The 16,365-nt window shown below is 36.4% G+C and overlaps 1 protein-coding gene and 1 long non-coding RNA gene across 7 annotated transcripts in view; one reads left to right on the top strand and one right to left on the bottom strand.

Moving 5' to 3' along the window:
• LOC116225724 (uncharacterized) overlaps window positions 1-16,365 on the top strand; it is a 30,866-nt gene that overhangs the window by 9,083 nt on the left and 5,418 nt on the right. The window contains exon 2 of the long non-coding RNA XR_004166144.2: window positions 14,907-14,992. This is a non-coding gene — a long non-coding RNA (uncharacterized LOC116225724). The remainder of the gene's footprint in view (window positions 1-14,906; window positions 14,993-16,365) is intronic.
• Window positions 419-16,365, bottom strand: part of LOC116225722 (uncharacterized) — a 105,612-nt gene continuing 89,665 nt past the window's right edge. For 2 of the 6 annotated variants that reach the window (XM_090139793.1, XM_090139792.1), the window contains exons 14-15: window positions 11,862-11,922; window positions 7,343-8,944 (exon numbers count right to left, since the gene is read on the bottom strand). In XM_090139793.1, coding sequence (XP_089995919.1) covers window positions 8,819-8,944; window positions 11,862-11,922 — 187 coding nt within the window. In that variant the 3' untranslated portion in view covers window positions 7,343-8,818. Of the gene's footprint in view, window positions 4,472-7,336; window positions 8,945-9,736; window positions 9,804-11,861; window positions 11,923-16,365 lie in introns of those variants that run through there. The other 4 variants (XM_090139789.1, XM_090139791.1, XM_090139790.1 and 1 more) reach the window with 4 other exon arrangements.

Below are 16,365 nucleotides of genomic sequence, written 5' to 3'. Positions count from 1 at the left end.
ACATTGCTTGGTAAGATTCAATTTAGTATCTTCAATGATACATTTGGATCCTGTGCTTTCTTATATTAGACTTCAATTTCTATAAAAAGGATCTCTATATAAGCAGATATAATCAGAATATCAGACTACTTCTAAAAACAATGAAAATGTTATCAATACTGGTTAATAAGATTCATGAAAAATATACTTTGTGAAACAAATCGCATATCATTCTATAAAAAGAAAAAACCTGGTCAAATATTTGATTGTGTTAACTTTGAATGAATTTAGGCTTATGTTGGATATACACCTGCCTTCAATTAACGTCTTCGAGGCGCACTGAGATCCTCAGATGAGAAGGACTTATTTCACATTGACACTATCTCAGAAACTGCAGAATTCCCAAAGGAAAACTATGATTCTCTGGCAGCCCCAAAGATGTTATTGGATTTATTATACGTCTGCAGTGGAAGTCTTGGCAGTGTGGCTTCAGGGAGGGGTGCAAAGATGGGCTTTTGTTGTCCTGGTATTAAAAACATGATGTTGTGAAAGGACGTGAAACCACAGCTGTTTGTTTATTAAGTATTCCTCTCCTATAACATCGCCTCTTATGTATTCCTGCCTTCCAAATACAGACAGGGTCTGAAGGAAAGAAATGGAAATCCCCTCTTCTTGTTTGGCCTCCATGGAAGTAGAAGTGTGCCAGGGCTATAAACTTTGGATATTGGAAATGTAGGGCTCCATTTATTCGAGGCTCGCAAGTAAATGTAAATGAAATGCTCAATTCTTTTCTCTAAAGAACACAGAGACACAGTATTACAGAACAGTACCATCAATTGTTTATGTATGTAATGATATGTGTGCATGTATATTTAGAAAGGTTTTAGAGAGTGATAAATTTTCATCTAGCCAAAGCACAGATTTTTTGTTTGAATAGCAAATATGATTTACTTTCAAAATCTCTTAGAAAATAGTCCGACTACTGTCTCATAGAAATCATTTGAATGCATGACCAGTAAGGCATTCCATTAGTCAAATATTACTTTCCCAGTGCTAAACAATTTCAATGCTACATTTGGATTATCAATCTACTTCACAGTTTATATATTAAAACACTCAGCTTAGAAAAGCTTTCCTTTACTGAGACAGACATTAACAACCTTACACTGAAGGGATTAATTTCTTCTGCTGCAGGATTTGTGAGTAATATCTCAGTTACCTGCAATGAGACTCAGCACCCATTGTCTCACCCAATGTCCTGAAAATATATTTTCCCTACAGCTCTTGGCAAAGTCTTCAAGCATAAATATTACACACTTCTTGTGTAATGACAGATGTTTCTCTGTAACATCTATCAGTCAAAAATATTTTACAGTGCCATATATAGAAGAATGAAGTTAACAGAAAAAGAGAATATGAACTGTATACAAATTCTCAAACATACTTACATCTTCAGTAACTGTGCCAAACACATAAACAATATAAATTACTATCAGGAATGATATTCAACATCAAATATGCCAGAGCATTCTGCTTTTTATACTGAATATCAGAAAAATAATTTCAGAAGATCAAGATTTTTGCTTAAATTTTAAAAATTCATTTGAATGAAGACATAATTTGGAATGCTTCACTCATTCCCCAGGAGAAGAGCTGCAGTCATACTGAATCCAAAGTTCATGCATAAATAATTAACTCTTAAATGCATCTAGAGAAAAACAAGATTGCAGTGGATTTTTCTTTTCTGCACAGGCAAATATAATATCACTGTGATCTTGTGATCCTGGCAACATAATAGTTTAAAGAGTTGGGTTTCAGTCAAGTGCCAGAAAATGAACTGAAGCACTTCTTAGCCTCTTGTCTGCATGTAGTTTAGTACTTTCATATCCATGCTAGCTGGCCAAGGTAACTAGAAGGAAAAAACTAGTAAAGGGGATCAATTTTGATTAAGAAACTTGAAAATCCCATCAGAGTGAGACAGGTGCTTATTCATGTACCTTTTTCAAGTTATAGAAGTACACACACAACATCAACAGGCACATCTAGCAGATTTTTTTTTTAATGCTATATTCCTTTTTTGCACACCTACCCCACCAAGGACCAGTGATATTTCCTAGACATTTCTGTGTCTTAATGAATTTCAGCTGCTGGGATTCTGATGAATTGCTCCAAATTTGAGTGATCTGAATTTGAGTCTCTACTACACTTGACTTTCATCTCTTGTGTGGTGGGACAGACAACCTGATGTTTTGATTCATCTTGCCAGCCTGAAAATGTGCAAGCATGGATAAAAGAGGCAAGCCTCTGGAGAGTGAAGTTTTGCTTTGAGACATGCTTAATACAGAATCAGATAGAACATCTACTGCCTTGTTACCAGTGATTAGTCAAAGCCTTACACGTAGATTGGTTGAGAAATGGGCCACCAACTTCTGAGTGGCCACAATGCCATGAATTGGTAGAGTCATGAATTTTATCTGCCTCTGAGTGAGCAATGCTTGTCACTGGTATCTTTGACCATAGTTAGCTGTATGTACAGTATATTACGCAGTATAAAGAGGATGTACTTGATCAGGAGAGACTATCTGATTGTCATAACCTGTCCATGCACATTGAAACAAAAAGAGCTCTCAGGAAGGAGAAGCAGCTATCTGTTTTCCCGGAGACAAATGACCACAATGGAGAATATTTTTAAGTGAAGGTGGAGAGATGCAGGAAAGACAGAAATTGTGGCCTTGAAGGCTTTGGGGAGGAAGAGAATCTTACCACATCTGTGAGCAGACCCAGGCTGCTCCAAGTTGATGGAAAGATTTTCTGAGAAACACAAAACTGCTGGAATAAATAGTATTCAATCGAAGTTGTTTTAACTTTTGGACACTCTTTGTTCTCCCAGAACAGATACTTATCAAGTCCTCTAAACAGGGTGTGCAGGGTAAGTAGTGCCCATGACTACAAATCTCATGAGTCATTTGATACATAACTGGTGTATTTTTGCCATTGTACAAAGAATGGAAACATTCTACATCTTACTCTGCTTCGTGTTATTTTTAAGAAGCATTAATGAATAGCCTTCTTAAATTCTAATCAAAGGAAAAACGATCCAAACAGGATCCAATGTTTTCACTTTCAAGGTACATTATTCTTTCAGAGCAAGAGTGACAGAGCACCCAACACTTCTCAAGATACTATGTTTCTGACAGGAAAAAAGCATCCTTTATACTTAGTTAAACTTGGAAAAGACAAACTTCAGCACTGGGATTAGATAAAATCTTTGCTTGCAATAAGTAGTAGGGTATGAACAAAGTTTGCCAAAAAGATGAACATCTGTGCAAATAAAAGTGAGAGAACAACTAGAAGTTGTTCAGAAGAACTAATAGTTCTTCCGAAATACAGCTTAGGAGTTATTACAGAATATAAACCATAAAGGAATCAATATCACATAATTGCAAAAAATAAACTCAACATAATCTTAGAACACATAAATGTACATTACAAAAATTAATCTATTCCATACCACTCTCTGAAAAGGCATCAGCAGGTGTACTATCTACCATTTTAGACACTTAAGTTCAAGAACGATATAGACTGGCAAGACTCTGCAGTTATGTACATCCTGATGTCCCACTATGTCTAATTCCTGAAATAACCATTTGGCCTTAGTTTGACAGAGTTCACAGAGCTACACTGATATTTTCCTAGGGACTTAGTGCCCAAAACTAAAGAAAACATAGCTAATATATTACATATGCTAGTTTCTTCTGAGCAGTTATCTATAGTGGATGGAAGAACTACGAGGGAACAGAAACTCAATGTATTTTCCATAATACCATTCTGCAGTTCTTGACTTGCAAACTGTCTATGCAGCTCACCAAAATATTTGTTTTGCAGATAAGAACATACCTTTGACAGCACATTGCCATTTGCTCTTCTCACAGAATCAGTGATTTTTCCTCAGAACCTTGCAATACTAACAGCCCATGAACAGCATCCAGATTTACACTAAGCTTGCCAAAAAATTATTCATGAAAAGATCATCATAACAACAGATCCAATTCAACTTTTTCTAAAGCTCCTTGCTGAGCTAGGTCTCAAGGTCAAGAAACAAACATTCAAGTTCATGAAAAGTCTGGGCAGAAGAGCACCGAGGGACTGAAGGTCAGCAAGTGCTTATCTCCTGCAAGATGTAAGCCAAAGAGCCACAAGTCTCTCTATTCAGATTCAATTCCATATATCTTGAATTCTTATAATCAGGCTCAAGCCTATCTTTTTTACATCCCCAGATACAGTATTCTTGCCCATTGGCAAATTTCAGACATTATCTCAGCTTTTCAGATGACATTTCCACAGATTATTATGCTGCAAAGCCTTCAAGTTGTAGTGTTCATGGTCTCTCATGTGGATATCATCCAACAGTTAATCCCTTCTTACAGCCTCTGAGGAATTCAAAATATCAATAGAATAGCCTGGAGTAGGTTCTGGAAAATTTCTCAAGTCCCTGTAAAAAAAGAAATTTCCACCAAACCATCAGCAGTTCTTCCTGTTGAATAATGGTATTTATTTCAGCAAATGGAAATGAAAAAAAAATTAGAAAGATAAAACCTAAGTTTGTATCATCTTATGTTGATGAATACTCTAAAAAGTCTCATAATGTAAAATCTAGATATGTGTTTCATTTATATCAGGGTTAGAACCATAACTATCTGTCCAGTCACATAAAGATTGCCTTCCAGCTGAGTCCTGCTGAGACTAAAACTAAAACTTCTTGATATATCTAGGCTCCATATTAGTTACTTTCCTTTTAAATACTGCATTCTCTGTGGTGTTTTTTTTTTTTTTTTCAAGTGTTTGATACATTATTGGGACTACAGTTTACTGGAAGATGCAATGCCTATTGACATTGCATATATTTAATCATCACAGTTCTCCCAGTCTGATAGTCTTTAAAGGGTTTAATGTCTGTGCTACTATCAGTAGGAGTGACATAGTCTACACCTTCAAGGTATTTGGTGTTGCCCAAGCAGTACTTTGTTTTATCTTTTTATATTTCTCCTGCATGAAGCCTAGTGATACTCAAACTCTTCCTCGTCCTTTCTCAGAGCCTCTGGCTGAATGTCTCCGTTCTGTGGTTTTCAGTCTTTCAGATTCATTATCAAGTATTGATAACGTTATTTCATGATGCGCTGCACTCTCCATGTCCCACCCTACACTCTTTCCACCATAAGTGGCAATCTGGAGTAACTTCTTTTCTAACCTTGCAGTATGAAAGTCTGAAAAGCATGTATGACAACTACTCATATATAATATTGCCATTTTTTAAAGCATTTTTCTAATTACATAAGATTTCTGCTCAAATTATAAAATTATTCCAGATGAATTTTCTGATCATATTAAGGTATCTACTAGCAACAGCTTTGGTCTGCTAGTTTTAGGTGAATATTTCTCCTAATTTGCCTTTGAATATTACACTTTCACTTCAATCATTCTGCAGCACAGTAGTTTTATAGGATCACATCATGGTAATGATTTTTTTTTCTTTGAATTATCTGGGATTTGAGCCCATGACTCTATACAGAGAGCATTATCTTCTTCATTCATAGATCTGAACTAAATTCAGAAAAGTTTCTGGCCATCCCCATAAACTACCAGATTCTATTCATAACCATTTTTCCACTGGTTTCCTCAATAACCTATAGAAGCTTTTCTAAATCCCTTACAACTCAATGTATGTAAGTTATAAGGGGTTTCATCCTCCTCTTTGTAAGCTTTCAGATATTACACTTTTGCTGACTTAGTGCTAGTGAGCTATTACACCACAGTCCGAGTTACTTCTCAGCTGCAGCTATATCTTTCAATATTCTGCCAAAAGACATAACATTGAAAAATGAACATTTTTATCCTACCTTCATTGAAGAATATGTCATAGGCAGAGACAGTGAATCTCTATTAAATGACTTTATGGCATCGCAAACTCTCAAACTACTTGTAAGATTTCTAGTGAGTTCAAGACAGCTGCATTGAAAATTTCAAGGATCAATATTAAGCCCTTTTTTGTAGGCATATGATTCCATCTTTTTTAATTACGGAAACTTTCTGTGTTCTTGTTGTTTTACAGACTATATGAGAATCTATGTCTACCTTCATCTTGACTCCAGGTGTTTCATTTCCTTGGTTTCCTTGTCTGCTGGTTCATGGGCTTCTTACTAAGAGTCAGTATTTGTCCACTGGCTCCTAAATGAGTTTATTGTAGATGAACAACACTTGGCCTCATTTCTCCACTCTCATGTTGCTTTTTACAGGTGTTCTTGGCACTTCATTTCATCTGGCTCCATAAACCAACAGCAACTGAACGTAATCATTGGTCTAACAGCGTAGTTGCAAACATAAAAATGAAATAAATAGAATTCTGGAAAAGTTTATTCTCAAAGTCTCTTAGTCTTCTAAAGATACACTGTGATTACTCTTTCCTTTGCTAGAGATTTTCATAGTGACTGTTACTTCCCTTTTTCTTCTTGAGATAGAATGATTGTAAAGGATAAAAATGTTATTTCCCCATTATTGTTTTTACTAACTAAAGATTGGGCATTTTTCTTTATTCCTTTCTCCACATTGTTTCCCATGTAACATGCAACATTAAAATTATGCTGTATTTCAGGTCACTTGTTTCCCTTCTTGATTTTCTTTGTTTAAACACTTGTATATTGAATTTATTTTCCATGTCATTATGCTTCTATTAATCATAAGTTTGATATTAATTCATGGTTTGGTCTTTTACCAGGCCTTCAACATACACTACTGCACAATTCTGAAAGTCACCTCTTATGTAGGTGAAAATGTAGCTCTAGCAGTCTCCAACACATGTTAAATACAACATAAATTGCAGAAGGCAGCCAATTTCACAAATTAGCTGAGATGCCACTGTCCTTAGTGCAATAATGTTACTTAGAATGTGCTTGCAATTTCATTTTTAACCCTGTTCTATTTTTTACAATTGTATTTACAATAAACATCTTTAAAATGTTTAAATTTTTTTGTTTGTTGGTAAAACTGACTCTTTCCTGATCCTGATCTTAAGTGTGGAACTCCCTAAAGCCAAGTTACTACATCACTCTTGTACTGTTCTGTTTTCAACACAAAGGAAGTTCACCCATTTCCTTGCACAAAAACTTGTAGGCTTGATGATGGTCATTTCCATTTGGGAATAGATATCTTCCTCTGAGCAAAGTTAGTCACAGGCTTCTTAGCAGGCAGGAACATAGCAGATCCTATAACAGTCTAGCATTTATACAGTGTCCAAAGAAAAAAAAACCATTTGTGTAGAAAAAGAGGAAAAGTTGTCATAAAATAGATCTCTCATTTCTCCAATAGAGAAAGACTCTACTGAGGTCTGGGTTTTCTCTTTTCTAACCTTTCGTCTGCTCAAAAAATACTTCAGTGAGACCATTAGGCTTAAGAAAGTTTATTCAACATTACTGACTGGATAATAATGGAAAAATGTTTCAAGCTCCACTAAGAATAGAATGAATCACAGAATCCTAGCATTACAAGATGGAAAGGACTTCTTAATTCGTGAGCTCTCTTCTTTTGATCAAGAGACAAGTCTTTGCAAAGCAAAATCAGATTCTTGGATATTAATACTGAGCCGTTTAAAATGCAGTACCTTTGAAAGCTTTGTTCATGGCTGATATTAAAGAATCAAAGATCTTTTCTTCAACACTATCTCATACCAGCTTTTTTAAGCCAAAAATAAATTGGAGCCTTACTATCAAAAATAATATTTATGCTACATCACTGAGTAAAAATCAGAATACTTTTGCCATTAAAAGAAATGATACATTTGTTTATCTACACTCCTTTTGCTATGCAAGTACAAAAACACAAAACAATGAAAAGTTTATGAGTAAAACATTAAAGCAAAGCTTGTCTTTCTTTTTAGTTTTGTTTGGTACAGCTGAAGAGAAAGGTCTCAAACCCTTGTGCTTTTAGTTCTGTTAAGCAGATGTGTTCAGTCATGATCTCCCGCTTCAAAGGCTCTTCCTACAATATTTATTTATATAAATTGCTGAAAGTTTTCTAACCGCCTTGTACTTAGAGCTACTGCAAAATACATTTTTAAACATCATAGGAAAGACTAGATGAATCATTTTCAGTTTTGCTAGTTCCAAAATATGTCATAATGGCTTTAACAGTGAAAGAATCTCTGGATTACCTCTGGCAGGGGAAGGGGACAGAGGAGGGAAGATGCTAGTTTTTTTCTTTGTATTAACATCAGTGGAATCATCTGGAGCTCATCAAGCATGGATTTGTTTCTAGTATAAGCATTTTGAAACATGCCTTATAGACAGTATAGGGATACTTATTTGGAGCATTTTTTTCCCACCTCTACCTCAATCAACTGAATAAATTAGACCACTAACGTGGTCACAGCTTCTTCCTTACAACTGCCACGTGCTGTGACTTGTCCATCCATGGATTCTTTCTTACAATATTTGTCAATATCAGTAGGCATAATTTCATATTTCATGATAAAATACTCTGCAAAGAAAAAGAGCAGTATAGACAGCTGGAAACTGACAAAACATGTTTGTCTCATAAAGCTGTCCTGTTCTTCAGATACATCAGTTGATCCAAGACAAATGTTGGTATAAAGTATCTGAACCAAACTGTAGCCCATTGTGTACAAAATAAAAATAAACTTGTGGTAGAACATAGCTAGTGCCATAGTGCTGGGAATCAGAATTATTAAATATTCCTCTAATCACATTGTTCTGTTAAAATTTCTTTCTCGGAAAAATATCTCACCCAAATTGAGGATTTTAAAAGCTTTCTTGAAATCCTACAGAATTCAGAGTACTGGAAGAGAGCAGATACTTTGCAATGGTAGCCAGCACTTCTCCGTGACACAGTAACATGGGTCATTCTGAAGCTGCTCTTCTGTCCATATCCCACATATCCAGCCCAAATTCTGATTCTGAGAGAACATTAAAAAGAAAACAGAATCATTACTTCTCATAACTCCATGAGGCTCAGAAGCATTCTTTCTTCTATCTGCCATTTGTCAATACCTAATTTTTCTGACAGTTTCTTTCAACGCAGTAGCCAGTAGACACTGAGCAATTGTTTTATCACCTTGAAGAAAAAATACCAAGAATCTCTCCTAGAAAATTCTTATCTGCATATGTAGGTCATGAAGAACTTCCACGACCTGTGAGCATACCAAATTATCCAACCTCAAACATAAAGAAAAAGTAACAAAATCCTGCTATCACTGATGTCATTTTCAAGATCTGGAACTCATAGAATAGCTGAGTTTGGAAGGGGCTTCTGGAGATTATCTAGTCTAACTGTCCATCCCAAAGCACAATCAACTAGATTAAGTTGCCTGGGGCTATGACCAGTCTGGTCTCAATAATGGAGACTTTACAGCTTCTCTGAGCAATATTTTCCCTTGTTTAACCACTCTCACAAAAAAAAAAGGAATTTCTTATGTATTTCCATTTGTCCCACTGTCTTTTTTTTCTAGTTGGCAGCACAGAGGAGTGTGGTTCTGTCTTCTTTACATCCTCCCATCAGGTATTATACACATTGGTAAGACCCTCTCAAGCTTTCTCTTCCTGAGGGCAAACAAAACCAACTTTCTCAACCTCTCCTCATGTGTCAGATACTTCAGTCCCTAACAATCTTTCTTAACATTTGCTGGGCTCTAATATGCCCATGTCTGGAGTTCTGGGAAACCTGACCCTGCACTTCAGAAGTGTCTCACCTGTGCTGAGAAGAATCAAGCTCAGCAGATTCAGGTGTTTTCTTGGACAGAGCTCCCAATGCATCACCTAAAACAAGGGCAGTAACATATTCTGTAGCTCCAGTTCTGCAAGTAGAGCAGGAACTCTTCCCCTGATGCCTGAAGTTCTCATCTTCCAGCCTTCACCATCACGGGAGTCTCCATTTCTCACGCTGATAAACACAGGGAGTTCCTCCTTGACTGCATTTCGGGGTTCAGGCTTTTGTCTTTACATGATATCTGAGAAGATCTGATTGATATTTTTCCTATTTCCATTGCTCATTTATTTGGTAATATCTCCTACAGCAGTGTACAGCTCCTGTAGAAGGGGGCTTGTGATTTTTGCCTCTTACATCTCACTTCAAGGTGTTTAACAAGTCAAGACAAAGATTTTGTGCAGAATACAAATCTGCTGATTATGCTGCATATCACTTAATACTAACAGGATGTCCATGATGTTGCAATTTCAAATCCATGTGTTCACTCACAAGACCAAAATAGTACTAAATTCAGATTATCTAACCAGCAACACTGTCTAAAAAGATCACTCTCAGTCACAAGCAGGCACCCCATGACATAGTAAAAATTGCCAGTCATACTTTCTGATTCTATTTTTTTTTTAAATCAGCTGCCTTAATTGCCTGCAGACTTCCTCACAGTTGTTGCTGTTGCCTTCTCTGACCTTGGTTTATAGAGTCTAGACACCATAGAATCATAGAATCATTAAGTCTGGAGAAGACCTCCAAAATCACCGACCACCAACTCACCCTCACCATGCCCACTAACCATGTCTCTCAATCCCACATTTGCACATTTCTTGAACAACTCCAGGGATGTTGTCCCCACTGCCTCCCTGGCCCCTCCCTGTTCCAATGCATGGCCACTCTTTTTGATAAAATTTTTTTCCTAATATCCAACCTGAGCCTCCTCTGGTGCAACTTAAAGCCATGACCTCTTCTCCTATCAGTATGAATATGAACATCTTCTTAGATGTTGCTTCACATAATCTTATTGCATCCATATTCTCTTTATTTTGATGTCTCATTGATTCCCAATCATATTTCTAACCCTGGCTGTGCTGCTAACCTCAAGCACTCAAAAATTGTGAGTAAAACCATCCTGCAGTTCAGCTTAAAATGATGAAGTCTAAAAATATATGCATACGGACATTTCATTTCCTGGATTAAAGCCTTTAGGCCATACTGAGGTCAAATTTTCAAACTGTTTATGCAAACAGGAAGACTATAAATATATCTGTTTTAATAAACGTTTATCTATTGCCTTCCTTTTAAGTGAGTAGACAATGAGAGTCACATTAGTGACTGTGTGATATTTAAAGCCATCAATGGCAATCCATTTTCTTGATAGGGTGAACAGTTTGCTGCTTTTTCCACAAGGTTTTTTTGTTTTGGCTTGGTTTGGTTTGGCTTGGTTTTTTTTGTGCCAAGCTATGAGCTGCAGATAATGTCAAACCAAGCTTTATTTATTTCAAATGTGATGAACGCTAGGTCATGTTACAGACATGGTGAAATAAACCCACAGATAGGATTTGCTTCAGACAGAGGAGAAATGAAGTACACTTTATGGTGATACCAGTGTTTATCTATGCAGGAGAGGCACAACAGCACAACCATTCAGTAGCACAAAAGCTGAGACCAATAAGAAAGAACTGGGACACAAATTAAAATGAAATATAGGAGTGTAGTTCATTTTAGAAGGTATTACTAGTTAAATATTGGGACTACATTTCATTTTTCCACCATCGCAAACTCTAACCATCATCATTTGTTAATATAACTGGATAGTCAGGTTACATACTTGGATATTTCTGGCAGTTTTGCTATCTCAAATACAGCTTTCACATGCGACATGGTCTCCCTGCACTTGAAAGATGGTTAACCAAATGGATGCCAGCCAATCAACAAATGGAAATGATTACGAATCCTTCAGGGATGTACACACACACATAATGATAGCTATGTTGCTTCTGTAAGGCCAATCTATACTGGGTAAGAGCAAGATCATTATTTTTGTGAAGTGGGAATAGAGCTAATATGGTAAAAAAAAAAATAAATCCTGTTTTATTTCAGGGTATATGGATTCTCACCTGCAAATTCTCTTGGATGCTGTGCAGCACACTAGATATTGACTGGAAAAATAGCCAGGCACTGCAGGAGAAGAGGAGGAATACATCATCAGAAAAAAATAATTGTAAAAATCATCACATATTCTTCAAGGACATCAGCTCAAATAGCTACAGTTAAATATATGAATGTACCTTTTAGTCTTATTAAATCTTTTTGGGTATTTAGGAGCCTAATGGGATGAAAAGGAAAAAAAAGGAAAAAAAAAAAGAGTTTTTCATTTAATATAAATAGTGCAGAAATAATGGAACTTTCCATTCACAGTTTTCCAACCAAACGCTGAAAAGGAGTAAAACAATCACTGCAAATCAGTGTGCTTTCAGCTACTGGTATTCTGATTATGCAGTCATTGTTATACTCTATCTTTACCTGATCTAAATGGAGATAATTGCTAACAAAATTATAGGGTCATCAGTACAAAGGCTCAAACTTATAATGATAATTCAGATCTGCAGAGAGCAGTTGCAAGGAATTCGGTCTTTCTAGATACCTTGGACCTAATCTGAGCAAACACGTATCTTAATTATGGCAGATAAAATACTATGAGACGTCTTCATTCCTCTCAAATGGCACTTTGATTGAAATTATTTCTTAGAGGGTATCCCATGCTGATCCTCTTAAATAACATCCAGCTCAGAGAATCACCAGGTATAAAGGAAAAAAACAGTCTTTTTGAGCTACAGCCACAAAATGATTTATGAGCTGCAATAATGAAGCATCATAAATCTAATTTTTTGTCCAAGCCACATTCACAACCCTGTATTAGGTGACCAGACTCTCAGAATTATGCCAGGGAAGTATTAGCCATCTCAGAATGAGATTCAAAACAGCCTGCTCTTTGGAGAGGGAACCATCTAGAATGAAGCAAGAAGGACTATGTAAAAGCACATCCAAAGTCCTGCCTACAGAAAGGTTCATCGTGATTTTAGGGATCATTTTCTGAGCTATTGCTTCATTTCTCCTTAAATAAATACATACATACATACATACACACACACATACATACATACAAAGCAGAGGTATTATTTTCTCTTCTTGTCTAACAGGAGCAAACAAGCCCAATGCTACTCCACTGTCTGTCTCTCTTTATAACCCCTGTGTGGTTAATCTCTTCAACCAGGATATAAAGGATACATACTCAATTTTTCTCCTCCATCCAAAGACATTTCAAATCATATCCTATGACTTCTCACAAGAGCATCTTCAGTACAAGGCAGTTATGAATCAATTACATTCTCATAGGTTGAGAAACTCTAGTGCAAAAGAATTTTAAACAGAACAAGATGCATTGGAAGAGCAAAAAGAAGAAAATGAGAGTGATTCTTCAACCTGCTCTACAAGACCATCACAGGAAGGGGACATTGTCAGCTTCCAGTTTCAGTCCCATTTTCCATATTAAATAAAGAGGCACAATTATAGAAACATCACTTCTTTGAAGAAACAAAGTGTAAAATCCATGTCATTCATCTACATCACTCCGGCTATCATTCAGACAATACTTGAAATTAGGCAATAGAAATATCCATTCTCCAACAACTGACAGAATATAACTCAGTTCCTACAATGGGAGCCGACCATGGCCACACATTGTTGAAGAGACTGCTCCCATCTCTTTAACCTTCACTTTGTAATAGAAACCAAGCTGCCATGCAACACAAAATTAGGCTGAAAACCAGTGGTTAAGAATAAAGAACTTTCAAAACACTGAAATTCAAGCACATGTGTTACTGAAGTAAGTGGTTTCATCTTTTCTTTTATTCCCACTTATTGAACGATATTTTCACAAATATAATAAGAATCCAGAGATATATTTTATTTCTAATTCATATTAGCTTAAAAAATAAATCCAAGAACAAAAAAACTTCTTTTTTTTTTTTTTTTTTCAGACCCAATAAAATCTTGATTTAACCAATTAAAACTGGAAACAGACATTCTGACCTCAGCATAATTAAAACACTCTGCAAGTTATATAGTGGAAGACTGCTGGCTCTAGGTAGTGATTGTTAAACATATTCTGTTCTTTCCATAAAAACGTAACTTAATTTTCTGTATATGGTTTCAATTTGTTCAACAGTCTGTATAAATTACCAGTATTGCATTTCGTTTTTCCTGGGGAAAATATAGTTGAATTTCATGTCAAGAAAAGTTGAGTATTTTTATTCTTTTCAGTTCTTTACCCCACCCTGTTCAGCAGAGCTGCAGTTTTTCCTTTTGTATTTCCAAGTCAATGCCATCCAAATACAGACTTCTCTTTGTTGCCTTTTTTATGTCTCCTAGGAGCAGTAATAATCCTCGTTAGCCTTTGCACAACCCCTAATCAAAAGGAGCAAATTATTTAGGCTTACACTTCTTGGCTCTCACTCTCTTCCTCACAAAACATCAGGATATTTCAGAGATCAGGAGAGGAGCAGGTCCTCACAGTGCACAGGGACTGCTCTAACTCCTCTCATCCAAATCTCCTCATTCAGCAGGATGCTGAGAGTCCTGGCCCTTGAAATTCTTGAGGAAACCCATTGATAGGAATGAGATTCCTGAGGTGCTGAAAGTTAAATATGTGCTTTAGTGCTTTGCTGGATAATGGCTGAAACATTCAGCGCTGTATGGGGCTAAGATCTGGATAATTCCCTATATTTTTTACACCTAATTCCTTCATCTAACAACACAGGGATCAGGAATTCTAGGAGGAAGAAGAAAATATGATGAGCATTTTACAGAAGTTAATAATTCAAATAAAATGAGTGAATACATGAAAGATGCTGTCTTATGCCTGACAGTTAGGGATGGCTGTAACTCAGAAACTGCTCATAATTTCAGACATGCAGAGCTAGGACTACAGTTCAAATTGCATTAGAAATTAATGTTAACTCCAACGTTTTGGTGAGAAACGTTCATGAAGTGAGAGGTTTAGTTTGGAAGTATTTCCACATTACGCTCTTTCGTTAAATAAATAAACACCTTTGATTTAAACTTTTTCCCTCAGCCAACCCTCCAACTGTTCACTTTTACAGAACTGGACGTGACATGTCAGCTGTGGACACAGAGGACACATTAAGACAAAGGTGCTGAAGATACAGATGCCATCGGACTGCTAAGGGTAGGTTAGCAAACAGTGCTTGGGTCTGTGTCAGAGGTTTGTCTCTGGCATGACAACAGGAACTTTGAATTCAATTAACACTCATATCAGCTATCTGAGTGGCACATCATTTCTTTGACTCAGTTTGCTGTTTTGTAAGTGAGGTATAGCAGTGCTGATACCTCTCCCCACCACAGTATTTCAGGTCAAAATCATTATAAAAAGGGGACAGACAGGAAAATGAACAGTTTCCCATAAACAGACTTAATTACCTGAGAAATATGGCAAGAAAAACTTGGCTCGCGAGGGACCAGAACTGAAACCTGCTCCTGCCAGTACAAAGGACCAGCTTTTCTGCTTCCTTATGTTTTATAATGTCATGTTTATGTGAAGAAATTAGAAATTCGTTAAAAATGCTGGTAGCATTTTTCACTCACTTTTCACAGATGTAAATGATGGCTCACAATTGAATGGAAAATGAGGTTGGCTATGTGCTTCTGCTCTGAAATATAGACAGTGTTTGAAAATTTCCACATTTGGTGGAGGCCAATTCAGTAACTAAATGCCTATGCTCTCAAACCCTTTCATGCAGGTAGGTAGGTCCATGCATATTTGCCTATGTATATTTATGGGGAGAGAAAAGATGGATTATTTCTAATCAAGAGCTTCAACATCTGTCAAGTAGGTAAATACAGACTGACCTCAGCAGAAGAATCAGGATAAAATTTTCTAGCAATCATTTGCCTAGTGTTTTATTTTACTTTTATAAATGGAAAATGATTCTACACATACATCTTTCCTTTTATAATACCACAGCTGTTGCTGGTTTTTGTTTGACTGTTGTGTCACCAGCTCCTTTGATGTCACAGAATGATAGAATAGAATCATAAAATCAGTAAGGTTGGAAAAGACCACTAAGATCATCTAGTCTATCCACTGACCCATCAGAAGGAATGTCAAGCTCATTGCTACTTTCTACATTTTACAGCCTGTGATCACTTTATGAGTGGGCTGAATTGATTCTTTAATTCAGTAAGAATTTAAAGCCAGGTTACATGTCTGAAACACACGTATCCAAACTTCACCTCCCTCAGCTAACCATTCTGCTGTCTATTTCACAAATAATCTTCCTGGGGGGGTCTAGGACAGGGGAAAGGGCTGGGACACACACATCTGTGGTTACTGCAACTTAGCAAAACAAAATGCAAGGGAACAAAGAGGCATTTGAATCATGCTGAAAATTATGAGCTGACCACCAGAGCCTATTTGACTCTTTGAAAAATCCCCCCTCCTGCTGATTTGGTAAAGAACAATTAAAAAATATATATTTGCGATACTGTGATTACAATAAGTAAATAAATCAATAACCTGTAACGCCTACTAATGAAATAATT

This window comes from Phasianus colchicus, chromosome 4 (genome assembly GCF_987193195.1).
Source record: "Phasianus colchicus chromosome 4, bPhaCol1.hap1.1, whole genome shotgun sequence".
Lineage (NCBI taxonomy): Eukaryota > Metazoa > Chordata > Aves > Galliformes > Phasianidae > Phasianus > Phasianus colchicus.
The sequence above is the reverse complement of the archived record's forward strand: the minus strand, read 5'-3'. Positions and strand labels throughout refer to the sequence as shown.